The sequence below is a fragment of the Zonotrichia albicollis genome, chromosome 5 (assembly GCF_047830755.1).
Source record: "Zonotrichia albicollis isolate bZonAlb1 chromosome 5, bZonAlb1.hap1, whole genome shotgun sequence".
NCBI lineage: Eukaryota > Metazoa > Chordata > Aves > Passeriformes > Passerellidae > Zonotrichia > Zonotrichia albicollis.
In genome coordinates, this window is record NC_133823.1 from 73,719,022 (window position 1) to 73,745,691 (window position 26,670).

At 53.5% G+C, this 26,670-nt stretch overlaps 2 protein-coding genes across 2 annotated transcripts in view; one reads left to right on the forward strand and one right to left on the reverse strand.

The window, feature by feature from the left end:
- The first annotated feature begins 231 nt into the window (after nt 1–231).
- Nucleotides 232–22,840, forward strand: CCNI (cyclin I). The gene is made up of 7 exons (XM_074542129.1): nt 232–606; nt 11,763–11,919; nt 17,051–17,185; nt 19,348–19,422; nt 19,582–19,722; nt 20,497–20,727; nt 21,251–22,840. Exons 2-7 carry the CDS (start codon nt 11,806–11,808, stop codon nt 21,710–21,712), a joined length of 1,158 nt encoding a protein of 385 aa, XP_074398230.1. The 5' UTR covers nt 232–606; nt 11,763–11,805; the 3' UTR covers nt 21,713–22,840.
- SEPTIN11 (septin 11) overlaps nt 22,120–26,670 on the reverse strand; it is a 46,398-nt gene continuing 41,847 nt past the window's right edge. Inside the window, exon 10 of the mRNA XM_074542128.1 lies at nt 22,120–26,657. Coding sequence (XP_074398229.1) covers nt 26,642–26,657 — 16 coding nt within the window. The 3' untranslated portion in view covers nt 22,120–26,641. The remainder of the gene's footprint in view (nt 26,658–26,670) is intronic.

Genomic DNA, 26,670 nt, shown 5'->3' on the forward strand with positions numbered 1-26,670 from the left:
TGCTTCCGCCAGGGAAAAGAGTCCCCGTTGTCCCGTCCTTCCCCCGCCCTCCCGCTCCCCCTAAGAGCCACCGGGCCGGAGGGAGAACCGGGAGGGGTGAACCGGGAGGGGAGAACGGGGAAGGGGGAGCCGCCTCCAGCCACCGCCGGCCTCCCGCATCTCTGACGCGGGGCTTTGTCCACGGCCGGCGGCGCTGAGGCGCGGCGGTTACGCGCTGAGAGGCACTCGCGCCGCCTCACCGGCGCTTCTTTCTCCCCCTCCCCTTCCCCTCCCCGAACCCCCCGGGAAGCGGCTGGCTGCGGGCTGCCTCTCGCTCCCCTCCCCTCCCTTTTCGTTTTTATTTTATTTTATTTTAATTTAACCCCCCCTCCCTCCCTCCCGCGCGGCGGTGGCGGCCTAACTCCCCCCACCCCCCCCGCCCCCTTAGTTTCCCCCTCACCCTTCCCGCTCCCGTCATGGCGACATGAGGAGCCCGCCGGCCGCCGCCGCCCCGGGCATGGGCCCCGCACGGTGCTGAAGCGCCGCCGAGGAGCCCCGGCGCCGCCGCCCCGCCATGGGGTGCTGATGGCCGGGCCCCGCCGGGCACCCCGCCGCCGCGCAGGGGAGGTGAGAGCCGGGAAGGGGACGGGGGGGATCGGGGGTGTGAGGGGTGTGCTGGGCGACGCCGTAGTTACAAACGCTCTGATTATACAGGCGCAAAGTAAACGCGCTCCAAGCATCCTGCCAGCGGTGCTTTGTGTGCCCGTGCGGGTGCGGTGCCCGGCGGGTCCCTGTCCCGTCCCCTCCAGGGGCTCAGCAGCGCATCTCTACCCCAGGTGTGACTCTGCTCTCAGCGCCACGCACGGCATTTGCGATCAGAGATTGGTAAGGTGTCGGGACGCACCTTAAAGATGACGTATTCGCAGCCCCTCTGCCGTGGGCAGGACCCCTCCAGGTGATCAGATTCTTCCGAGCCCTGTCCAGCCTGGTTTGGAACTCTTTCAGGGTTCGGACATTCACAGCCTCCCTTGGGCAACCTGTTCCAGTGTCTCACCACCGTCGTAGTAAAGAGTTTCTTCAGAATACCGAATGTAAATTAACCCTCTTTCAATCTGCACCCATTACTCCTTGTCTTATCAGTACAGTACCTGAAGAAGTCTCTCTCTCCCGCTTCCCTGCAGGCCTCCTGGTTCTGGGTTTTGTTGGCTCGTCTCCGTGTAGTTCATTTGCAGAGATGGGCTGCACTCTCTCCCCACTTCTCTCTTAGCTCTCCCAGCTGTGATGGACGAAGTTTCCCCGAAGGAAGAGCAGCATTGTGTGCTCTGAATCCATCTCGAGCGGGGGAAACTGGAGGGAATGAGATTGCCGTGGGTTTTTGTGCCTATGGTAGAAAGCAGAGTGACAGAAAAAATTCCCGTGAAAACTTGTCCATTGAACACAGAAAAAACCTGCTCTCCTGTGAAGGAGGGAAAAAGAAACAATCCCTCATTTTACCACTCTTAAAAAAAGGATCTTACATGGCAGGCTGATTCAAGCCTGAATTTAAAAATTATTTCAGCATCAGCCTTTGTCTGCTCCTAGACATTGCTTTCTGTGGTGTGCTGCACCAGCACGTACATGGCACAGCCTTTTTTAAAGACAGAAGGGTGAGTTTTTTTAAAATAAAATGTTTAAACTGAGCAAGATGCATGACACAGTTGGGAAAGGGGAGCATCTCCCCTTTTGCTGCAGGAGTGGCACCAGGAGCCCAGGTCAGGCAAGGTGAGGCAGCCTCTCAAAAACCAAATCGTGGCACCTTTTCCTTGTCTCCAGGGTTGGATTTTATATCCCTGCACACAATTCAGATTTGGTTTTCAAGTAGTTTGGCTGGCTCGTGGGGCAGGAGGAGGGCTCGTTCTCATCAGTGCCTACACAGACCTCGGCGTGGGATGTGGGAAGCTGAGTTTTTGGCTTCTCCCCAGCAGGAACTGAACTTTCACATGGGGGGCTGTGTGTATATAGATACACACGCAGAGGGTTTTAATTATCCTTCACCCCTGCGTAGAACTTGGGCCCATTTAGATGTGGCAGGACTGATCGTAGCTGCTGCTTTTGCTGTTGTGTATTCCCCAGCCCTGCGCTTGGTTTGCTCAGGGACCCTGGTTACGAGCGCTGCCGGTGGCTCTGGTGAGAGCCCCTGCACACAGGGCCCTCCTTGCTGGGTGCCCGCGGGGCCGGGCTGTGCTGCTGCTCCGTGTTTGGGGTGTCACAGGGTCTGGGGAGCTGTGCTGCCCTGCTTCCAGACCTGCCTCCCATCTTACAGTGACCCTTGGTGCAGTCATTGTCTGTGAGTGAATGAGTTGTTGTCCTGTTTTCAGGTGGTTCCAGTAATACCTGCCTACATTTATCAGTTTAATCAGGGCTCAGTCCAAGCAGGACACTGCTCAGTGCTGCTGTCTTTGCTCCTGTCACTGCCCTGGGAGAAGCTTTTTGTCCAAGTGTTGACAGCTTTGTAAAGCTGTGAGCATCTCCCCTGTAATTACAGCCCCTTTGATTTTCCATTCTCAGCCTTTCTGTGCTCACCTGCCTCAGCATCTCTGGTGCGGGGACTGAAGGGAGGCCTCCAGCAGCACCCCTGGGGTGCATGGTGCCGTCCCTCAGCCGTGCACACGTGCAGCCCTGCCGTGGTTAAAGCACTAATCACTGCTGACCTGATGCTCAGCTGAATTTTGGGCAACATTTGTATGCACGGGTCTAGTCACTGTGATTTTACAAGGCACTTTTTATGTTTAGCGAATAAAGTTCAGCAGCACAGCAGTGTTAATTATCCATTTGCACTGAGTGATGGGAAGGATAGATAAAAACATCTGCAGTTTATGCCACACTGAGGGATTTTAAAAAGGTCAGGCTGGACCAGTGGCCTCAGGAAAACTGAACATCATATTTTGAGTGCCCTTAGGACTCGACTACCTGAGGCTGGACCAGACTGTGAGTGAACAAGACCTACATCTCCAGATGGAGTGTAACACAGCTGTGGGATCAGAATTCCTCCCCTGCAGTGCTGACTTGCCCAGGAACCCGCCTGTATTTGCCTTTTTTCCCCTGCTGCCATCACTTTGTGGTGCTCGAGGAGCTCCTGACCAGAGCCTTTGCAGCAGCACGCTCAGGGAAGCAGCAGGAAGGCCAGCTGGCCATGCAGGAGGTGGATGTTAAGGGGAGAATAGCTGTTACTGCACTGCATGCTCACAGAAACTGTTCTCCAAAGCCAGAGGAGCACAGGGAAGCCATGGAATGGAAGGAAATCTCAGGTGTCCCCAGTGTGTGTACCGGGCAGATGTGGTGTGACATTTTCCCTTCCCGTGTGTTTGCTGACTGCCTGTGTTACCAACGCACATTCATTAACCACAGTGGGTATTTGCACTTGCTGGGCCATAAACTCCTCTAAAAGCTCACTCATCAATAACATGTTGCTGCAGATATTCCATATTGCTCAGCAGCCCAGACACCAAACACCTTTGCCAGGGTGCTGGGAGCTGCTGGATGAACCCATCTGCCAGAGGCTCTTGGCCCTTTTTGGTGCTTTTGCACTGCACACAGCAAGAGCCTGTTTCTTGGCTGGGGTGACTTGACTACAGTGGTCTGCTAGACAAGAACCTGCCTCCTAAAACCTTCAGGTTTTTAAATAATTTTGACTGTAAATCTTGGTGTTGACATGCTCCTAACTGCAGTCCCCGTTTGTGGGAGCCCTGTGCGGGTGTCCGTGCCCGCAGTGCCCGGAGCAGAGCGGGATTCACACAACTCCAGCTGCCGTACGCGCTGCCTCAGACGCTCTGCTTCCTTCCCCTTCCTCCGTCCCCCGCTCTCAGAGCTCCCCTGTCAGCCTTTAGTTTATTTCAGACTCAGGGCTGGTTTTGGGTTGTTCAGGACTGTGGTTATATCAGGGCTCTGATAGGACAAGAGGGATGAAGAGGCAGCGAAGAGCCAGGACTGTGCCGTGCCATTTTAGCGGACAACTGGAATTGTATCCTTTCCTGCATTGTCTCAACAAGAGGCTAATTAGTCAGCAAGCTCGAGCTCCTGGAGGATAATTAAGCTTTATAACTGTGGGTTCTTCTTGGTTGATGAGAAAGAGGAGGCAGTACCCTCAGAGCACAAGAATGCTGCTCTGCAGCTACTGTGCTGTACCTCATAATTGATCTATTGTTTCAACAGCAGATAATTCCTCATTTCCTCCTAATTATCTCTTTTTACTGCCTCACACTGTATCCTGATATTAGCTGTAATCACTAATTTATCCTGAAGCCAGTCAGAATCTACAAAGCAAAATATTGGCCTTGGTGAGCACTGAGGCTTTCAGACAGGATTCTCTTTTGTTGTTGTCAAGAGGAATCAAGCCATGGTAGTCAGACATTTTCTGGATGTGGCTGTGGAACTGGGTATAAACTTGTTTGGTTTTATCACTGCTCATTGATGTTAATGACTGACTGCTGCCGACAGACAGACAGAGGTACTGCTGAATCCTGGCTCTGTGTTTTTGCCCACAGAGGCATTGTGTTTATTTGGTTTCAGGGGATTATATTACTCAAAAGGTGCTGCATGATGCTTTCAATTCCGAATGCCTGTTGGCCCTTGCCTCTAGAGAGTTAGTTTCTATGGGCTTGAAAGCCTCTGGCCCTGTTTTATGAAATTACTGCTCTCCCTCCTACTTTGTGAGCCTGGTTTTCCTTGGAGTGACTTCCTTCAAGTCACTGTTGATTTATACCAAGTTACATTGGTGGTGGGAGAAGTGAATCATGCCCTGCATGTGTTGCTTTGAGGAGGCTACCAGTGAGACATTACATAATGCCAGGTTTGGTTTGCCCCTTTTTTTTAATTTTAAAGCCTTCCTGCTGCCTGAAGAACAGACAAGCTGCTCTGGGCTGCTTTGAGCCTTTAGCCCTTGGGATCCCCAAGCGCTTGAGGCTGCAAAATACCTCTCAAGGTCAATTTATCTGATACTCCAGCTTGAGCAGGGCCTCCTAAAACCAGTTGTTCTGCACCACGTGCAAGCACTCTTTGAATGCCTCCAAGGATGGAAACTCCACAGCCTCCCTGAGCCACCCAGCCAAAGCCCTATCACCCTCACAGTAAGCAGAGGTCACTGATTGCCACCCTCTGGACACAGCTGTGCAGCCACTTTGCAATGCACCTCACTGTCTGCTTATCCTGACCCTGCTTCCAGCCAGCAGCCTGCCCAGACTTTCCTTGGCCTTCCTCTTCCTACCCAAGTACTCGGGCCCCTTGAGTCTCCCCCATAGCTTGCCAAACACAATTCAGCTGGGCTTTGCCTTTGTGTGACCTCATCCCCAGCCGCCTCCACTCTGCCATGGTCACTGCAGCCAAGGCAGCCTCTGACCCTCCCAATCCCAACAAGCCCCTCTTTGTAGGAGGCTGGGGGTCCTGTGGAGCCCCTGTATCCAGGGTGTATCCCTGTGCTCTGCCTGCACAGCTCACAGTCCTGGGGAGTCCCCACAGGGAGCAGGGCACCAGCATCTCCTCTTTGCCATGGAGCTGTGTCCCTGCTCTGCAGCACTCACAGGTCACAGCTCTGTGTCCTTTCAGCTGCACACAGCTCTCCTTGTTAGCTCCCCACACCTCAGTGCTTTCTCCCTACCAGAAAGGGTGTGGGGGTCTTCTCCAGAATGGAAACTCTTAGACTTGGCCATGCTTACATGCAAATGCTGAAGGGGACCCCACTTAGGCAGCATTTGTTGTTATTTTGATGCCTTCCTGTCATCACACTGCACGCACTTTGGACCTATTTTGTAGTGACAAACCTTGAGGTGGGGCAGAAAGTTCCCTTTCAGTGCCAGCAGTGACCCAGTGCCACCCTTCCCCCTGTCCCCAGACACTTCACTTACCTCCATGGTGGGGGCAGGCACTGCCTGCTTCTCTGGTGCAGATGGGCCTGAGGCTCTGCAAGCTGCCAGTCCCAGGGAAAATCCTGTCTGTATCCCATGAAACTCTGATGTTGTGCAGCCTGCTCACTTCCTCCCAAAACTCCTTCAGTCAGCACCATGGCTCTTCCAAGGCAGCCAGACCTTCTGCAGGACCAAGTCCTTGGGGGAAATGGCCACTTGAGGAGCCACCACCCACCATGCCTGAGGCTGGTTATCCTGGAGCAGGGCTGCCAGAGTCCCCCTCCACAGCAGCTCTGGTAAAAGGCACGGCTGCTGCTGCCTCAGCTCTCAGACTCAGACTCAGCCCAGGTGCTGCTTGGCTCTCCCTGACGCTGGGCAGCTGGTGATGCTCCTTGGCAGCTGCTGGGGTTCCTTCAGCCCCCCGCTTCAGTCGCTCAGCACCAGCAGCGCCCTCAGGTTCCTCAGAGGGGCTCAGGTGTTCCCCAGTGGTTCTGAAGCTTGTCCCCAAAAGATCCAGAGAGTCCCTGAGCAGAACCCGGAGGCTGCCAAGCAAACCGTGGTCAGTTGCCTGTGTGAGATGCTCATTCCTTTGCCAGTGGTGCACTGGGAATTTGTACAAGGCTCAGCCATTGCTGTCTCAGATTTATCTGTCATTTACAGTGGAAAAAGCATGAAATTAATGGGGGTCATTTCAGCAAACACTCCTTTCTCTTTGCTTTATTCTGCCTGGTGCTTCAGTTCTGAACAAGAGGATGGCACCATCTTTTTGCCCTGTGACCCCTGTGACTGTCCCAGGCGAGGGCTGACTGTCCTTGGCGTGACACCCCAGTTCACACAATAAAGGATCCCATTCCTGACCTGTTCCTGAGCCTTGGGACAAACTCTGCTGCCAAACAATAGCAGGGCCCATTCCTTCTGAAATCTATCCCGTGGCTGATTTCTGTAAACCTTGTGAGGAATTTACATCTTTGTTCATTTTTAGGTTCAAATAAACCAAAATCTTGGAGCTGAACTCACGGAAATATGTAGAGTTTCATCTCCTTTTTTGTATCCACACATACGTTCTGCAGCTGGAACTGTTCTCCTAGGGCTGAATCCTGAGTTTCCCTTTTATCCTCAGTTTGCTTGGTCTGTTGCTGCCACAGCAGGGAAAAGAGCTGGGATTAAGGCAGCCTGTTTACACCACTTGAAAGCTGTGGCATGGAATATTTAAGCTGTTACTGACCAAAGACCTTCCTGGGCAAAGGCTGCTTGAATGGGCTCATCTTGGCAGTAGCCAGACAAAAAAGGAAATGCAAACTTCCTCCTCCTCATCCTCCTCTGGCCCTTCCTGCCAGAGCCATTAGCACAGGGAGTGGGGTGGACATGGGTCTAGTAGCACACCCATCTCACAGGAGGGAAGAATGGTGCCGTTGTCTGAAAGTTGAGTCAGGAGTTCATCTTCTGCCTTGTTTTTTAAAAGTTCCTACTTTGGAAAATATCATTTTAAGTTTCCTGTAAACAGCAAACCCCTGGTGTCAGTCACAAGGCTGGGGGAGTGAAGGGGAGCAGAGATCTCTTAGAAGTGGTCCCATTTATGGAGCAGCACTTTTCCAGAGGGCTCCTCCTTCCTAGCTGCTAAATGGACCCTGGGATTTCTGTTTCAAAACAAGACGTAAAAACCCATCAAAACACTGCTCCGCATTCCCTGTTCGACCCGTGGTTTTAGCTGGCAGGTTCCTTTAAAATGTTTGGAAAAATTCATCTGTTTGGAAAAGCGGCACTAAAATGAGGTCAGCTTTATTTGCACTCCCAGGAAAGATCTGGTTGGAGGAAAAGCAGTGGCGAGCGTGTGATGTACAGAGCCCGCCTGAGCGATGCTGCCAAAATACCTCAGAGCCTTGCCTTTGTACCAGGTTGTGGGAGGCAGCTCGGGCTGAGTCACACGGCGGGTGGCAAGGGCCCTGTTCCTGTGCCAGCCTCGGAAAATTGCCTCTCTGCCACTCTGGGCTGGGGCACGGCTCACAGGAGAGAGCCCCTGCAGGCCCCGGTGGGGAGAATTCTGACTGCTCCTGCTCTGTCACCGTTTGGAATTCTATTCCCAAACCTACTTTTCCCAGCCATTCAGCCTGCATAATTGTTGTTGTCTCACAACGCTGTCGAGCTGTTTTCATTGGCCATTTGTTTTGTACGTCCCAAAGCAGTTGATTTGAACCCACACTGGTCATCTGCTCATTTATTGCTGTCACCTCAGGCTGTGCTGTGGCATTTCCCTGTGGCCAGCACGGAGTCCCAGACTGCCTCACTGCCGGGGCACGAGGAAAGAGTTAAGCTGAGAGAAAGCCCCAGGTACTAAAATTAACATCCATCCCAGCCCCCGGCCACAGCTTTGAAATTTCTGATCACAACTTGCAGTTAGACATTTCTGCTAGCAGTAGGCTTGGATCCTTTGAAATCACAGATGGCTGGCTGGAGCTCCGAGGAATTCAGTCTCCTCCTCTCTTCCTTCTGCTTTGCCTTCCCCTCAGTGCCCAGAAAAATCTGTGTGCAGGTCATCTGTGAGGTTTTATTGCTGCTTGCTGAAGCAGAAGCAGATTTGGCTGCTGGTCCCTGAAAATACGAGGTGTGCAGAAATTTGTGTGGTGCTCCAGCTCTACGGGAATGACTCCCCTTGTTCAGAGCACCCGCCTGGATTGATGTGCACAACAGACATAGTGGGGTTTGGCCTGTCTAGCCCTAGAAGTCTTGTTCATTGTTTACAAAATGAGCTGTGCAGAAAAAGCAAACAAACAAACTCCCCTACAGCAAACAGACAACAAGCCACAATCAGAACCAAGGAGGATTTTGTTACTGAATTATTTCAGTGATCCTGTTTGTAATTCAGTTGTATGAGGACAGTTAAATTGCAACTGGGGGCAGAAAATCAGGAGCCGGGTTAGGAGCTTGTTCTTCTAGTGGATGGTGTGTTCCTGGGGCAGCATCTTTTGTGTGCAGGAGGCACTTTTTATAGGCACTGTGAGTGAGTACAAAGCCTAAAAATAAAAAACCTCCTCTCTCTTGCATCCCACACAAATGCACCCCCCAAACCATGAAGTGTTATTTGGTCATGGACTTGTGTGCCCCTATTCCTGCAGGAACTGCTTTTGGAAACTGTAGCCTGCGGCACTTGGCAGCCTAAAATCTCCCCCGGGAAGCTGAAATGCATTTCTTTGAGTCAAGGTAGCTATAAACTTGGACTAAAGTGAGATCTGTAGGAGATGAGAGATTTTATTTTATGGACCAGCTCGGTGTTTACCATGGATAAGGAGGTGCTTTTTGATGCCTCTCACAAGTGAAAACCTCGCACCAAGGTTTTGACTCTCTAATTTCGGAGCAAGATCTGACTTGCAGCTCCTCACAGGAGGCGTCAAAGCCAGTCCCTTCACTGGGCTCACTTCTCCTTTATTAGCTCCCCAACTGTTAAACTTTAAGAGGTTTCAGCTCAGCCAGGTGACCTTCCAGTCATCTGATCAGGAACTTTAGGAACTGTTTGAACGGTGGTTGAAAAACTCCCAAAGTAACCACAAGGGAAAAAGCCCCAAGCCCAAAAACGCAGCATCCTGGAGCTAAAGGTTAATTGTAAATCAGGGAAAGCAGCAGGAGGCTGGGGTGAGTTAGGTCCTGGTGACTGTCCCGGCTCCGCAGCCGTGGGTGACTCGGGCCGGGCTGCAGGAAAAGGCAGGAAGGTTCTGCCTGCAGGGAATGTGCGGTGTGGGGCAGGCTCGGGCCTCCTGCTGGCCCTGCCCCACACAGGGCTTCTCCAGCTGGGCCGCTGCCGCTTGCTGGGCTGGGCAGAGAGCAGAGCCCATGGAGCTCCCTGGGCTGGATTTTGGGAAGCTGTGCCAGCCCTGCTGTTCCTCTCAGAGCCTGCTCTGCCTGAGCTCCCTTGTGTTTTGGGAAGGCTGCACACAGTCCTGCTGGCGTTTTTTTCCAAAGGCAGCATTTATCTGATGGAGAGCTATGTAAATGGAGATGCAAACTGGATTCAGCCCCGGGGTGCTTGGCCAGGCTCCCGGCTGTGCTCTCTGCTGGAAAACTGCACCCTCTTGCTCCAAGGGAAACTCTCAAGCACGTCATTCCTCTTTTTTCCCTTAGAAAGGTTATTGTGCCTCAGCCCTCCATTGAATGAGGTCCCTAGTTCACAAAGGAAAGGTTATTTTCCCCTCTCTTTTGCCCTTGGCAGCAGCGCTCACTAAAGGTGCCCCTTGCAAGGCCCTGGGTGTGTCGTGGCTCCAGGGACACCGAGCTCTCTGCTGGGACAGGGACAGCCACCTCAGCCACCTCAGAGGGATCAGGGTAACTAAGAGCTCTTGTCTGCTTCCAGAGGCTCTGAAACCCATTTGTGTTGTAAACACGCTGGCAATGTTGATCAGTCACAACAGAGGAAAACAGCCTGAAATTTTTCCCTGTGTTGTCTCCAGTGATTTGGGGGTTGGCTAATTACTCTCTCCTTCCTGCAGAACCAAGGAAGGACCATCAATATTTCATAGGAGGAGCCATGGCCGGGCTAAATAAAGCTCCTGCTTTTTTCCTGACGAGTGTGGAGCGAGCTGCTCCCGGTCCCCCGGCTCTCAGCACTGCTCCCAGCCCCAGCCTCTGCCGTGGGTCTGCTCCCACCCTTGCCACGGCCCGGCTTGGCCACGAGGTGCTGAGGGATCCAGCCTTTGGGAACTGGCCGCAGGGAAAGCTCAAGAGATGCTAATGAAGCCTCCAAGGGCAGGAGCTGGAGGGGAGGCTGTGACTCTGTGTCCCTGTTTCCCCTTCAGCCCCATTTACACTGAGTGTCCTCAGGATCAGCCCCAGGTTTAAAAAACTCATGCAAAATCGAGTAAATGCATGCAAAGAAGCTGTGGTTGGAGGTTCTGGAGTTTCACTTCCCCAGGCAGAGTCTCCCTCTGGGCAGGAGAGGAACTTTTGATAGGGATTTTTCAGCCCACAGTGGCCGTTTGGGGGCTGGTGAGAAGAGACGCCACAGAGCTTTAGGGGTCCTTTTCAGCTCTCCTGGTTCCAAGGTGTTCTGCCTATTCAGTGACACCTGGACATCTCCAGGCCAGTACAGGCTGTCCCTTGTTAATGGAGCAGGGTTTGTTATATAAAAGTGTAATGTGGAAGGGTCCCTGTTCAGGACAGAGGGCCCTGACGTTAATTTGCCACTTGATCCTTCTGGGCTCTTAAGTGGGACTGCAGTGGGGTTTATACCTGGTGCAGTTTGTGTGAGTAAAGAATAGCAGTTGTTCTCTGTCAGTCTTGATCTTCAAGGTTTCCTTTAGCTCTGGGAAAGCACCTTGAATTTTCATTTGCTCGGAGCTGCTTTTGTTGTTATTTATAATAAGGGATTGTTTTCCCTGTGGATTCTGTTTATTTTTTCAGAGTCAGCACCTTGCTTATTTCCTGTAAGTACAGCCTGGACTGTTGTGTTCACATGAAAATGCCTGGTTAGTGTTTGGCCAGTATCCACCCTGGGGGGATTGCACAAAGTCTCCTGCAAAGAATCAGAAGTTTCAATAACTTTCCCGTGGATTTACCCTTCATTTGCCATTTCCCTGTTTTGCCTAAGTGAGTTAACACTGTCAAAAATCTGCAGCCATGGTGCTGGTAGGCAGTCTCAAAGCTACTACCTAAATAACCTTTTCCATCACATCATCTTCTCCATCTGAGAGCAGTCGGTGCAATCTGTTGTCTTTAAAGAAATAAAGGACAAAAGTCTTGTCTCTGCTTTGGTTTCCATGTGTAATGGACAAGTTTTTTGACAGGCTGTTCCTGTGAGTGAGGCTGTGCCAGGGCCAGGGGAACAGTTCCATTTCCTGCAGCTTTATTTCCCTCTCACTGCCCTTTGCCTGGACAGGCACAGCCCAGTGTTTCACCAAGCTGTCTTTGGTTTTGCAGGTAGCTGTATCCAGCTGGGTGGCAGGTGGATCCAAGGGTCACCATGAAGTTTTCAGGACCCCTGGAGAGCCAGAGGTTGTCTCTCCTTCTGGAGATGGCAATCTCTAGGGAAGCTCAAATGTGGAAAGCACATGTGCCGAAAATTCAGCCCAATCAGGTAATGTCTGTCCTTCACATCATCCACGCCAGCAGGGGCGGGACACTGTCCATGGAGGGGTGGTGTGGGACTGGAGGTGTTCAGGAGCAGTTGGACTTCCTGACACCTGGGGAATCAGCCTCTGAAGGAAGGCATTCCCTCTGTACTGGATGGGCACAGCACATGGCATTAGGTGTCTGTTAGGCACACACACATTGTCCTGATTAAATTCATTTTGCAAACTGTGTGGATTATTAGCACCTCTGTTTGCTGGGCACCAACTCTGCAACGGTTCCTAAAAGCAGCTTCATTTTCTTGGAGTAATTCACTAATGGCAGCATTGATCTGATGCGTGCTCCAGGAAGAGCCCCACGGAGTGCAGCAGGGCTATTTATGGAGCAGGGTGCCAGCTCGTGTCAAGGGAGCAGAGCCAGGCACTGGCCTGTTGCAGTGAGCAGTGTTGTCACAGGACTGGAGGGAAATTCGGGCTGGAAGAGCCCACGGGGGCTCACAGTCCAGGCTCCCTTGGCCTGCAGGGAGGTCAGACCAGGCTGCTCGTGGGTTTGTGCTCCTTTGGGAGGTGGCGCTGTCTCACCTGTGCACGCCACAAAGTTCTGTCTGCAACAAAATGTGGAATGTGAGCACGCGGTCACATAATTCCTGGCCCTTTGTTGCCGGGTTGGGCTGAAATAATCACACTGAGGGCCGGGATCCAGGCTTGCTGTTGTTGCACCACACGAGACGTTCACACAGGTAAGCCAGCTGCCATCAGAGCTAATCCCTGTCGTGTTTGTTTTCTCTGACTGGCTAACAAGGAGCTGCTGCTGCTGTTGGGCAGGAGAACATACATTTGAAGGGCCTCAGTATTAGTTTGGTTAATCCCCGTTTCGGTTTCCAAACAAGTGATCTGGCTGTCAGAGGTGTGGAGTGTGTTGTAGCTGTGGCTGTCTTGAGGCATGTACAGCTTAAGACTCTGGCTTATGGTAAACCAGCCTGTCATTCCCTGCTGGCTGTACTCCTGGGGTGATTATACTGCAGGGAGATAAGATTACAGATAACAAGATAGGGTAGGGACTCGAGTGTAACCAAACCAGATTGATGGGTGAGGATTTCACAGGGATGAGGCACCTGCCTTTCTGCCTTGGTCAAGTTGGTTCTGGTGGCTCAGAAACCACCACCTGCCTCAGGCAGACTTCCCAGCAATTCCTCCTCTGTGCTTGTCCTTGCTCCTGGAATTTCCACTCCCAAAACTCTTGTCTTGATGTAACCTTTTGCTTTCTGTTTTCCTGCATGCCAGCTCAGACAGTGACATTATCAGTGCTGTGCCACTGAATGTTTTCTAGCAGTATGGGATCACTGACTGGGAGTGGAAGCACACACTGCGTGTGTGAGTGTGAGGTGTAGGCAGGTCAGAGGGAGAGGAGAGCATAAACACAGCTGCCTGCTGGGGGGGAACCCGGACTTGGGAGGCCACGGAGCAGCTGAGATCCCTCCTGTCTGTAAGCACACATTTCCCTCTGTTCCTGTGCTTCAGGACACCCGGCTTGTCCAACTGTCCCGTGTTCCCCCAGCCTTCACTTTGGCCATGGTGCAGGCACGGATGTGCAATGGGAATTGTCCTGTTTTCTGTATATCTGGGAGAAGGTCACATTCCCTACCATCCACTGCCTTCTTCTGAAAGCAGCGGCAGCAGCCTAAAACCTCCCTTGCAGGACAGTGTTGTTTATTTCCCGTGGCAATGGGGAAATCTGCGTCCTTCTGTGGATCAGATCTGGCAGCCCAGAGCCAGAGTGTGGCTGGAACTTTCCATTGCCTGCTCTGAGGGTTCAGCAGCTGCACGGAGCTTTAATGGACTCACCTGCTTTGCCAGTGGCAAAACGTTGAATCCACTGGAGACTCTAGGGAGGTTGTTTTGGGGAGTAAACTTTCTGTTTCGACTCTTTAGAAGACATTTTTGGTTCTGATGTTTAAAGCCGGAACAAACTCAGTTTCTAAATATGTGACAGCGAGGTCTTTGACAGGAAGAAAGAAACCCACAGCCGAAGAAGCAGGAAGACTTTCCATTTTAGGATGGGGTGCAGAATCTGTTGGGGACTTGGTTCCTGGTGATTTAATGTACCTGATCCCTCTGTTTTGTTTGTACTAGTCTAAAAATTCCTACTCCCTCCTTTAAATGCAGACCAGTGTTCTGGGTATGTGCAACACACCAAAGCCACATCTCACAAAGGTCTTTTCAGTATAAAAAAACAGTGGGCTGAGTCTGGAACCTCCTCCTGCTTCTGAATGGATTCGGATGTTTTCCCTTCTGGTTCCCCTTGCCTTCCCCCCCTCCATGTGTTATATGAGATGCAGGTGACATTCAGGAGTGTTCTTGGGATTAAGGCTTGAGAAATGGAGCCGTAAGGAGTGGTCAAAGGTTGATTTGTGCCTGTTACAGAGTAACTTTGTGACTGAGAGGGGCATCAGTGAAGATTTTTGAATTTATGTTTTATAGAAAGAAAGTGTCACTTGTGTCATGCCTCCTTTCTTTCCTGTTTTGGCTCACTCAGTCTCCCCGTTTGTTCTCTGTTCCTCCTGAGGAATTCAGAGAGCTCAGTTTATTTCCAGTCCTAATAAAGGTCACCTGCTCACTGCCCAGAAGCCCCCAGGGACCCACAGGGACCAGGCAGCAACAGAAATGGTGAAAGAGCAGAACACCTGTCTGGGACAGGAGACATGAAGGAGAAGATTAGCAGCTGAGGTGTTTTCTCTCAATTAGGCAGCAGTAAAACAGAGTCACGTTGGAGTTCACAGATAATATTTATTTTAGCCTACATATTCCATAAGTCTCAAGGTATGGGAGAGATCAGCATCCCTAGAGATTATCTGCTCTGTGCTTGCTCTCCAGGAGCAACCATGTTTTGGCCCCTGGTTCTCCTGATGCACAGAAAGCACTTCTGCCCCAAGGAGGAACCTTCGCTTTCCACCCAAAGGGACTTCCTCACTTTCAGCCCCCAGAGTGTCTCAGTTTTGCTTTTAGTTTCAATTAACTAAGGATCAGTGACCTCGCTGCTTAATTAATTTTCCTGTGCTGCATTTTGTTATTTGTGTTCTGAGGGTGTCACAGGGACACCTCAGAGAGACAGGGATAGAGCCTGGTGTTTGTGTGGGAAGCTCCTCGCCCTGCATGGAGCAGGGTTTGTGGGGGCAGGGGCACCAGTTCTCACTCTTGCTGCCTGTCCCTGAACCAGGCTGTAGCAACCTCTCCTGGTGCTTAAACTCACCTGGGAGGGAATTCTGCTCCCATACTCCTGCTGCTTTACCTGCACATAGGGGCTGGAGTAGACATCCCTCTTGTAGGGTTCCAGGAGGAGCTGGAGACTGCCCTCCTTTCCCTCCTTCCCTTTGCTTCCCCAGATAGTTCTTAGGGAGCCAGCCTTGTGCTGGGCACGCACTGAGCTGAGGGTGCCTTGCAGTTCTCCTTGCTCCCCCAGGCACTGTGGGGCTGCGCTCGGTTTGATTCCCATGCCAGCTGCGCTCTGGGTTTGGGTCAAACGCTCTTCCCTTCCCACAGAAGGCCGGGCCCTGCAGGCACTGTGTGCTCCCTCAGTGAAACGGTGCCTTTGGGCTGCCCACAAAGGGCAGCAGGATCCAAGGCCGGGTCTTGGAGGGCTGGGGAGGAGAGGCAGCACAGAGGGAGAGTCTTCACTCTTCCCAGCTATGCTGTTTTTAGGAGAAGACCTCACCTTCAGCCTTGGCAGGCACAGGGAAACAGCACCCAGCCAGGACAGAGGCCGCTGAGAGCTGTGGAAGCTGCTGCCTGTTCAGGTGGGATGGAGCAGCAACAGGATTTACCAGGGATGGAAGGAGCGGGGGCGTGATGGTGTTGAAATCCCCCAGGCTGCTGAGGCAGAGCCCTCCCTCCCTCCCTCCCATTTCCACCCCCTCCTGGAGCATTCCCCTTTCCTGCCCCCAGGTACAGCCCAGGTCCCCTCCCGCTCTCGGGAGCACCTGCAGCACAGCGCTCAGTGACTCTCCTGGTGTGTGGTGTGTTCACTGTGCTGGGCCCTCCTGCCCCCAGGGGGCTCACATGTCACCCTGGAACTGCACCAGTGATTTCAGGAAGAACCAGTGTTCCTTGGAGAAAAGAGCAGGTACTTCTTCCTCAAGGGCCAGGCTGTGGCTGAGCAGAGCTGAGAGCAGGGGCCCACGTGGAGCACAGCAGGCAGTGCTGGTGACACGGGGCGCTCTCACTGCCAGTGCAAGGTACACATAGGTGTTCAGTGGCAGATGTAGCCTGAAGTCTTTTTTTGGTATCAGTGTTGGGGTGTTTTTTCCCAAATTCCTGCTGCTTTGCCCTCATGGCATTACTGGGGGCAGTTACAGCCCAGCTTTTTGTGGTTCTGGACACATCTGGGCTCCTCATCCCCAATAATCCCCACTGGAGCGAGCCCAGACCATTCCTCAGGTGATGTGAAAGGCTCTAGAAAAGCTGGAGATACTTCTGAACTGGGTCATGGGGAAGGATTTGGTGTCAGTGACTGAGCTGTGCGTGTGGTTGAAATTTAGCTGCTGTCCAAACAGATCGATGGGGAGACGTGGGCCAAACAGCCAAACCAAACACCAAACCCAAACTGCAGGTGAGGCTGTAGCTGCTGCCTCCCCCTTCCCAGTTCCCTGAGAGCCTTGTGTCAGCTGTTTGCAGTTTTCTTTATTATAACAAGTACTGAGCTAAAAAAACCCCATGATTTGAAGAAAATAAGAAACCTTTCCCCACAAAACCCCAGAGTCGCTCCACTCTGCTGTTGGCAAGGGGGGCTTTGTTCCAGCTGGGAATTGCTGTGCACCCACATAGTTCTGAGCAGGTTAAAAACACTAAATAAATAATAAATTTTTGGGAACTACTCTGAAGCTGAGGCTGCCAATGCTTGACAAACTACAAGTCAGCCATCCTCTTTTCCCCAGAAGAGAGGACAGTGACACTGGAGTGAGGTTTGAGATTGCTGTAAGGAAAGTTGTCTTTTCCAGGGCAGGTTTTTGGGATGGGATAAGTAACTGCAGGGACAGAGTGGTGACTGGAGCTGGCTCCAGGCTCCCCCTTTGCAAAGGAGGCTTTGTTCTGTGCCGAGTCACTCCTGCAGAGGTAAAACCTTTGATCCTTTCTCTCCCCCAGGATGTAGCCATTTCTCCAAGGCAGAGGGATGAGGTCATCCAGTGGCTGGCCAAGCTCAAGTACCAGTTCCACCTTTACCCAGAAACGCTCGCCCTGGCCATCAGCCTCTTGGACAGGTTTTTAGCAGCAGTAAAGGTAAATATCTGCAGGAACGGACACGGCGCGTGCTTGGCGCGCGCGGTCCGAGCGGTGCGGCCGGACGGAAGCGCTTCCTTCCCCCTCCTCCCTGCCCCACAGTGCCTGGGCTGCCTCAGGAAGGCAAGGGCAGTGCCACAAGCCCCAGGCCAGCAGCGCCAGGGACAGGCCCTGCTCACCTCCATGGCTGCATACCACCCCAAAGTGCTGGGGCACCTGCTAGCAGGAAACCAGCTGGGAAAAAGCTGAGGAGAGCTTTGAGCCTGCCAAGGATGGTGGTGCAGGGAACTGGGGGGGAAAAGAAGGTTGAAATACAGACAGTGGCTTTCGGAAGAGTAGTTCCCTACCAAGCTGCTCTACAGCCTGATGGACTCCATCTTGGACTGATGTCCAAAAGGTGGGAAGGAAAAAGGGAAGCAGACAGAGGTGCAGGCTGTCCATGTGACAGCTGTGCCCTCCTGCTGTGCTGAACCCGGCTGGAATGGATGAGCCCCTTTGGGTTTCAGGCTGTTCCTCCATAGAAACTGCTTTAAAAAGGGGGAAAAACATTTGGGATCCCTGCAAGTGGGCCCTGCTGCCCCTCTGCCCCCTTAGCCAGGCTGTGCTTTGCACCTGCCAAGTGACCAAACACAGTGTGCTCCGAGCTGGAAGCCCTGGCCTGCAGCTGTGAAGTCAGGCGCTGGAAGTTTCTTTCTTACCACGTGTGCTGAGTTACGTTCCATGCTCAGCAGTCCGTGGTCGCATCTGCACGTGTCTCAGCCCACAGCACCACCCTGCTGGGTATGCAATATCCCCCAGGAGATGGCAGCTGCAGGATGCATTCCAAGCCTGTGCCCTTGCTTTCCCATGTGAGAGACTTTGGTAGAACACAAGTGACATCAGTCATTAACTCAGCCCTTAAATACTAATAAATATTGATCGTGTTTTCATGCAAGCCATGGAAGTTATTATTTTTAAGAATCTAAAGAAGCTGATTTACTGAAATGCTGAGGTGGCTAATATTTAGATCCCTCAGGAGCCAATGGCCTCAAGTGCAGGTTTTCTTCCAGCAAGTTGGAGCAGCCAAGGAGTCTGTACAGAAAGCGTGGGACTGTGAGTCCAGAGCCCACCGTGTGCTTTGGGCAGTGAGTGGGAAGGGGGAAAGGGGCTTGGCCTGGGTGAGCTCTGGGGCTTTGTGCTCCCTCCCCAGTTTTCCTCTCCCACAAAGCTCATTCCTCTGATGCACCTGAACTCCTGGTGTTTGACCAGGGGCCTCTGTGGGATTTTATTATGAACACCAGTCCCTTCCCCGGGAACAGACTTGGGGATTGCAGGGACTGGCTTTTCCCCAGAGCCAGCAGTGTTGCTGTATCTCACTGCACAGCACCCCTGGCAGGGCCCAGTCCCAGTTCTGCTCTTAGGGAGTTCATTCCCTTGGACACCTGCACGCACAAGTGCAGGGTGCGAGTGCAGGATTTCCATTTCCCTTTGCCTTAAGCATCTCTGACACAGGCAGGAGCTGCTCATGGCTCCGCAGCCGTGCCAGGTTTAGCAACAGCCTCTGCCTTTGCAGCCCCAGCCACTCGGCAGGATGTGGCCATGGCCAGTGGCTGTTACGCTGCCAGTGGGAGTGAAGCTCCTTGTCGAGGTGGTCACATGTACAAAGCTCACAAAAAATCCCCCTTTCCCCTCCAGATTCCTCTTACCTTGTCTAAATAACATCTCCTTGTGGAAAGGACCAGCTCTCCCTCACTAATCCCTGGGCCACAGTTTTGGGAACTGTAGTGTGAAATTACAAGTGGTAATTTCACAAGGGTTTTTTAAAGTTTTCCCGAGTTATACTTTCCCAGGCAAAGCTAGTGTTTTCCAGTTCCCATTTCCCTTCCCATTCCGTGTGTGACCCACAGCAGCACTCGGAGCAGAGCTCTGCTGCAGCAGGCAAAGTGGCTTTTCTGTGAGGGGACGAGCTCCCTTTGCCTGCTGTGCTGCAGTGCCTAAACCCGAGCTCTTTCCAGTCCAGAGCTGCCCACGTGGGTCACAGGGCTGGCAGGTCCCTGCCCAGCCAGAGGTCAGCCCGCACATCCAGAAGGAGACCTGGGGCTTGGGATGCCCCAGCAGAAGGATCAGGACATGATTGCTGCGTCACACTGACACAGAGCCCTCTCTGCTCTCCTGTCCCACAGGCCCGTCCCAAGTACCTGAACTGTATTGCAATCAGCTGCTTCTTCCTCGCTGCAAAGACCATTGAGGAAGATGAGGTAACTGTTCTTCCTACCGTGGCATTGTTGGACTGTGCCCTCCCATCCCTGCCTTTGCTTGCTCCTGGTGGCTGCCACTTGCCAGGACGGGAACAAGCATTGGTGTGATTTCTCTAATGACCGGTTCTCTCGTTTGTTTTTCTGCCTTGGCTTTTGCAGAGGATTCCAGTACTGAAGGTGTTGGCTCGGGATAGCTTTTGTGGTTGTTCTCCAGCTGAGATTCGCAGAATGGAGAAGATCATCCTGGATAAACTGAACTGGGATCTTCACATGGCAACGCCACTGGATTTCCTTCATATTGTAAGTAAAGGGCTATTAGTGTTCTTCCTGGTGTCTGTCAGCGCAGGTAATGTGTCAAGAAGCACCTAGACAAAAACTGTACCTGTAGGGGAACAAAGACCTTGGGGTATATTTGGACTTCCTCTGTACCTGTAGTTTCTGAAAGAAAATGCCGTGCCAGAGAATTCCAGAGGAGACTTGTCACTCTTGGAAGTGCAATATCCAAAACGTTAGCCTGCTGTCTCACCCTTGGGTGTTGGTCTGGGGTGTGTTCAGCCACAGATTCACAGCTCCTGCAAATTGTGCCCCTAACTCTTCACTGCCACTGGTTTTCCTCAAAGCTAAACACCAGGCAGCAGGGAAACAAGGAGTACAGCCATGGAGACAGCCCCAAGGGTGGGCTGTGAGTGTGGATCCATGCCTGCTGCAGATCTGCACGGCCAAGAGCCAGATCCATGCATGACAGGAGATCAAGGGAGGTCCTGAGGTTCCTTGTGGAATTTTATCCTCACTCCTTCTGTGAGGAGTTTGTCTAAGACCCCCGGATGCCACATGTGCACTGGAGAGAGAGGGTGTATGGGAAGGCCTTTTGCAGAGCCCTAGAGCCTGGTGCCCAGGCAGGTCCCACCAGAAAGGCCGCGCCAAGCTTTGCTGGGTTGGCACGCTGGGTTTTTCCCGTGGGGCAGAAGTTGGCTCCGGGGTCAGGCTGGAGCACCCCTGTGTGTGCAGACTGTTCCCAGGTGTGCCATGGCCTGGCCAGCGCTGCCAGCTGCCCGCTGTGCTTGTGTCCCGCAGTTCCACGCCGTGGCGGTGTCCAGCAGGCCGCAGCTCCTGGCCCTGCTGCCCACGCCCAGCCCCTCGCAGCACGTGGCGGCGCTGACCAAGCAGCTGCTGCACTGCATGGCCTGTTTCCAGCTGCTGCAGTTCAAGGGCTCCATGCTGGCGCTGGCCATCGTCAGCCTGGAGCTGGAGAAGCTGCTCCCCGACTGGCTGGCTCTCATCATCGAGCTGCTCCAGAAGGCACAGGTGAGCAGGGAGGGTGCTCCGGGCCAGCCGGGGGGCTCTGTGGTTCCTTGCTGCTGACGGCTGCCTGCTGTTCCGCTCCTGTGGGGATGGCTGGGCCTCAGCCTGGAGGGACAGTGCTGCCAGCTCTCAGTCCTGACCGCCTGCTCTGTGTGACAGGGGCAGGAGCCATGTGCCCTGATACACACGGGCCATTGCTGCACCAGGGAGAAAACACAGCAGGGGACAACTCCACTTGTTAGTGGCTCCTCCATTCATTCACAGCATACAGGGAACTGTGCAGGTACTCTGGGAGCACACCCCAGCTGCTAAAAAGAGGCAGTGAAATCCTTCAGTATCTCCAAGTTGTGCCTGCTCCCCCCCACGAGTCCCACAAGGTGCAGGAAGGAGCAGGGGTTGTATCTCGGGAAGTCACCGTGGTAGTTGGCAAGTGAGGCACACAGGTGGCCAGGGTGCTGGGAGCCCGTGTCCTCTCCTCACCCCGCCAGCGATCCCTCAGCCGCGGTACCTTTGCTTGTCTTCCCAGATGGACAGCTCGCAGCTGATCCACTGCCGGGAGCTGGTGGCACATCACCTTTCCACTCTGCAGCCTTCTCTGCTGCCCAACTCTGTATATGTCTACAGTCCCCTCCAGCAGACCCTGGTGACCTGTAACAGAGGAGCGTTCCACCGCCAGCGCTCCTCTGTCCCAGGGCCGGGTTTGTCCCAGGACAACGGCCGGCCAGAAGCGCCCGTCTCAGCTACAGCCGCGCTCTGCCCGCGCCCGCCCGCCCCCGCCGGCGGCTGCAAGGCAGGCTCCGCCAAGCGCAAGGTGGAGGAGATGGAAGTGGACGACTTCTACGACGGCATCAAGCGCCTGTACAACGAGGAGCTGGCTCCGGAGGCGGTGGCCCTGGAGAACATGGGCTCCGTTTGCGGCGCCGACGTCTCGCGGCAGGAGGGCAGCGTGTCCCCCTGTCCCCCTCTGCAGCCCGTGTCTGTCATGTAGCTGCCGTGGCAGCCCGTGGCCTCAGCGGGGCGAGAAGGGGCCGTACCTTGTCAGGCTGAACTGAAGGGAGCCAAAAGAAAACCAGGAAAAAAAAAAAAATCCCGACCCTTTTTTTGAATTTTATTTCTTGTGCGGCTAATTATAGTTCCACTATTTAAGCACTTAAAAACACAAAAAAGTATAAAAATCTAAAAAAAGACCCAAAAACCAAACAAAAAAAGTAGCAAAAACCTGTTCCTTTCTAGTGTTGTCGGTTCCACTGTTTTTCTGCTCCTGTGTGTTGTAACCCATTCTCCACATCCGAGAGCTCACACATCAGCCCTGCGGAGCTGTTCCGGGTTTCCCAACCAACTGATGCCTCTCTGATCCCATTCCCACCCGCTCCTTGCTCCCTTTCTGCCTGCTCCTCTTTTAGTTCTCAGCCAGTCTCGTGCATGACATTCTGTCCTGCCCCACCTCCACCACAGCTTTCTTTTGCCCTTCTAAACAGAAAACCTCTTTGATTAATAGCTGGGTGTTTAAACGTGATAATATTGAAAAACTGGATTTAAACAAAAGATTAGGCAGGGAAAAAACCCAAACCAGTGCTTGCAAGCTGGTCCACACTTCAGTAATTCCCATGAGAGTGCGAAGGTGCTCTGTGTCTTGCACAGAGACTTCTCCCTGTTACACCATTTTGTCTGTCCCAGCACAGAAAGCAGTTACTGGGTTATGCATCACTAGAATGAAACCATTTTTTTCTTGCTGTGTAGCACTGAGTGTGGATTCTCACCAAGGCTTGGTTCTCTCCATCAGACGTAACCCTTGAATTGTGCAGAGCCCGGTTCTCCCTGCACACTCCCCAGCACTGCTGGGTGAGGTGCCGGGGCAGCTGTGGACACCTGAGGTTTGGAATGTGTCATCATCAGGCACAGAACCAAAAGAGAACACCCCAACCCCTGAGTTTTGTGTTCATGTAACTTCTAACCAAGAGTCCGCCCTGTAACGCGTCTCCTCCGTGTGACACCCTGTTCTCAGAACACCCTGTCCCGACCGTAAGCTCTCTCCACAGCCCTGAGGAAGGTATTGTAACCAGAGCCATTGTACTGATGAAAGCCTTCTGGTAGCAATAAAGAAAGTTGTCCTGGATTCCCACTCTGGTGTTGTGCTTTTCACCCAAGACCTGGCTTGGCTTTACCTGGAGCTTGCCAGGGAGCTGCTCTGTGCCAGACCCCTGGAAAGGTGGCATGAGAGGTGCTGGGCAGCCGGGGAAGGCACCTGGCATGAACTCGCTGCCTCTCCCACAGTTCTGGCTTTGGCCCTCCGGTGCTCCTCACTCCAGGCTGAGTGCCTGGCTGGGACACTGCTCCGTGTCCCTGTCCTGGAGCCCCTCCTGCTCCCGGCCTGCCAAGGTGCCACCTTACTGCAGCAGTCCACCAGGATACCTTCCCTTGGGCCTGGCTTCTTCCCGCCATGGCTCAAAAATTCCCCCTCAAGCCCACATTGCTCAGCAGGGTGTGTGTCTTCCTTCCCTTCCAGCCCTTCCTCTCATCCTTACAGAATTTTCAGTGCCTGACCTTCTCATCCCACGGCTCAGTTTTCCAAAGCCAGGCTGCTGAGCAGGCTCAAGGTGTCACAAGCACATCCCCAAGTAAAGCGCAGTGCAGCCCAGTTCTGGGCTCCCTGCTTCCAGCTCACACCTTTCCCAGTTCAATGACACTGGCATCTCCCCTCGCCATGCTCCTTCCAGCCAGGGAGAGGAGTTGGCATGAGGGTGGGAGCAGGGAGCCTGTGCCAGCTGGCAGGGACCTGGCTGGAACAGCAAGGAGGGGAGCTGGGCCTCGAGATACTTGGGTGCCTCTGGGGCAGTTTGCTGTGTGTCACTCTGGGAAGGTAAATGTGTCCTTATCACTGTTTCCCACTCCCAAAGCCACAGGACAGGAGCAGGTCATGCAGTGCCCCAGCTCGTGCCAGCCTTGAGGGCAGAGCTCTGCCTTCCAAAACACACCCAGTTAACAGCATCACTGTGGCTCTCCCAAAACTGCCCCAAACCATTCCTGGCCTCCTTGTGCTGCCTGACGCCGGCCAAGCCACAGTGCTGACCTGCCCAGCCCGGGGAAGCAGGACTCAAGTGTCCCTGGCTGCTGAGGCAGCTTTCCCTCTCCCCAGTCCCAAACACAGCATGCCCAGCCCCAGTGGCTGCAGAGACAGACACGTTTTATTTCCTGGGTGCTGTGCACGAACCCTGACCCTGGTCCAGATGAGCCATCTCTGCAGTGTCCTGCTGTCCTGGCACGGGCCCTGGATGCTTGGCGCCTCCCTGGCTGTGGCACTGACAGCATCTCGTTGTTTTTGCTCTTCCCGGGAGCAGGTGCAGCAGCTGCCCCCTCCAGCCCCACCACCTTCAGCAGCAGGCTGGCTGCTATGCTGCTCCCACTGCACTGGAGCACTGCCAGGGCTCCTTGTTTCCCACCGCCAGCGGAGCGGCACTGATTTCCTTCTGGACATGTTCTCCCTGAATCTACCCTTCAAAAACCCCCAACCAACCCCAAAACCTTCTGCTGACACCGTCCACCTCAACAACCTGGGGCAAAAAAAGCCCGGAAGTTTAGTACCTGCTCGGTAAGAAAGCTGCTCCATGTTTTGAGCCCATTCCCTTCGAGCCGAGTTCAGTTTGTGAGGATTTGGTGAGCGGCACCTCGGCACGCACCGCCATCGAGCTTTGGAACAGTCACAAATCAATTTGGGCTGCAGGGGACCCCTAGAGGCCGTGTGCTGCCACCTGCAGCTCGCAGCACGGCCGGACCGTCCCTCACCTCTGCCTTTCGCTCTCCGAAGGGAGCCGCCTCACCTGGACGCTGCTGCTCCATCCCAATGCCCTTTAGTGCCCTTCTCTAACCCCGCTATGTCCTCCCGCAGAGCTGCCAGCAGGACTCGAGGCACCAGCACAGCACAACTCTACAGAGCTGCAAAATAACGGCAGTCCGTGTGAGTACTGGCCTCCAGGAGTGCCCAGCTGCTTCTCCTCAGATCAGGCTTTGAAAATATTCCATCTGGAGTTTAGAAGGAACCACAAAGAGGTGTGAGGACAGAGGGGAGCACAAGGAGAGGATTCTCTCCCTGGAAGAGGTCTCGCAGGAGCCTGCAGGAGGCAGCCAGCACTTGGGGTGGCTGCTGGGCAAGTAGTGAGCGGGGTACCTGGGCAAGCTGCAGGCTGCCATGGCTGCACAGCCCACAGCCACGGCCTCGGGCCCCCAGCACTGCTCACTGGCACTGCAGACTGGCACAGGTGCCACCACTGGAAGGAAAGCCAGCCTAAACTGGGCATTCAATGGGCAAGGCATGTTCTCAGTCAACAGTGGCCAGCTTTGTGTGCAGAGAACCCCGGGCCATGACTTCTTGGTAGGGATGGTGGCCCAGGGCACACAGGGATCCCATCCTGCAAGTGGTGCTTCCCAGTTAAGACAAACACCCACAGAGTTCTGCAGAGCAAGGCAGGGACAGACACAGCCAAGGTTTAATCCAGCAATGGCCTCAGCCCTGCTTCGTACTCAGTTAAAGCTGAATTAAACAGGTTTCTAACCTGGCTGTCTGGTGGGAGGCACTGGGTACCACCTGCCTCGAGAGCGGGGCAGGCTCTGGTTTTGGTATTATCACTGCAAGTCCTGTCCCAAGCTACACTTGTGCAAATATTGACAGCCCTTCAGGCTGGGCAACAACCAGCAAGTCCAGCTACGTACCAGGGTACAGCACACAATAACCTTTCTGAGTGCATCTATAAAGTCACTTCTTTGGTTGCAGAGGTTTCCAGGACAAGCAGGGAGCTGACCCTTGTCACTGAAGAGTGCTGCAAAACACTGTTCTTGTGAAAAAAACCCCAGCAGATTTCAGCAGAGCCCCTCAGCAGCTGGCATGTCACACACTGACTGCCAGAGGCCAAACCTAGACCAACTCAGGGCAGCTTTACCTTGGCAGGCTAAAGGAAGGGAAGTCCTTGATTAAGGTTCACAGATGCAAAGAATAAATCACTAGTATTCGGTTCAAAATCAAAGTGCATCACTCTACACAGACTGACATTCCAAGAGGCTCGGGCTGCCTCCTTCCCTCCATCCCAAACCAGCTGGAGGTCACTACACACATTTACAGGTTTTGTTTTTACCTTCAAGCAATCCTTTGGCATTTGTCAAACTTTTCAGCTGAGTTCACTTCCAAAGTAAACAAGATAGAAATTTTAACAACTTGCCCACATTCAGGACTGTTAAAAAAATAATCACTAATTAGGCTTCATGAAAACAAAACGAAGCCCTGGATCTGCGTGCGAGCCAGTGCAGCTCGGCTGTACAAAACCAGAATCCCGCTCTGCCCATAGCGAGGCACAGCCAGAAAATAAGGCCTTGACTGTCCAGGACAGGCTCCATCAGTGCCACAGGATGGGACATCCACCGTCACACAGTGACACACTGAGAACATCACAGGTCTACGGAGAGATTTCCAGCCATGCCAGAGGAGCACAGAACGCTCTTGAGATGAAGTTGTGGTGTCCAAAGCAGCCGGGCTGGAGGCAGAAATTAAATCCTCCAGCTATGCACACTCACACCCCAGTCTGTCACTGTGTGTGTCACCAGCAGCGTGTGCACGTTATGGCAGAAGAAAGCGGGGAGGGAGGCAAAAAGATCCAACTAACCCAGAGCAAGGAGGCAGAGCGCGGCCGAGCTCCCTCCGGCACTGCTGCGAGCCTGGGCGCCGTCGGAGCGGGCACGTCCCGCACAGACACACAGCACAGCACACCCTCAGACGCACGGGTGGGAACAAAGGGGGAAGGAGAGGAGGGCAGGCGTGATGGAGGAATGAGGCGGCTCTTCTCCTGGCAGGGGGGCCCGGATCCGCAGCTCCTCCAGTGCCCTATGGTCCACTGGGAGAGAGGGTGCGGGGGCTTTGGCAAGGTGACGGTTACATAAAGAAGAAGCTACAGAAAAAAA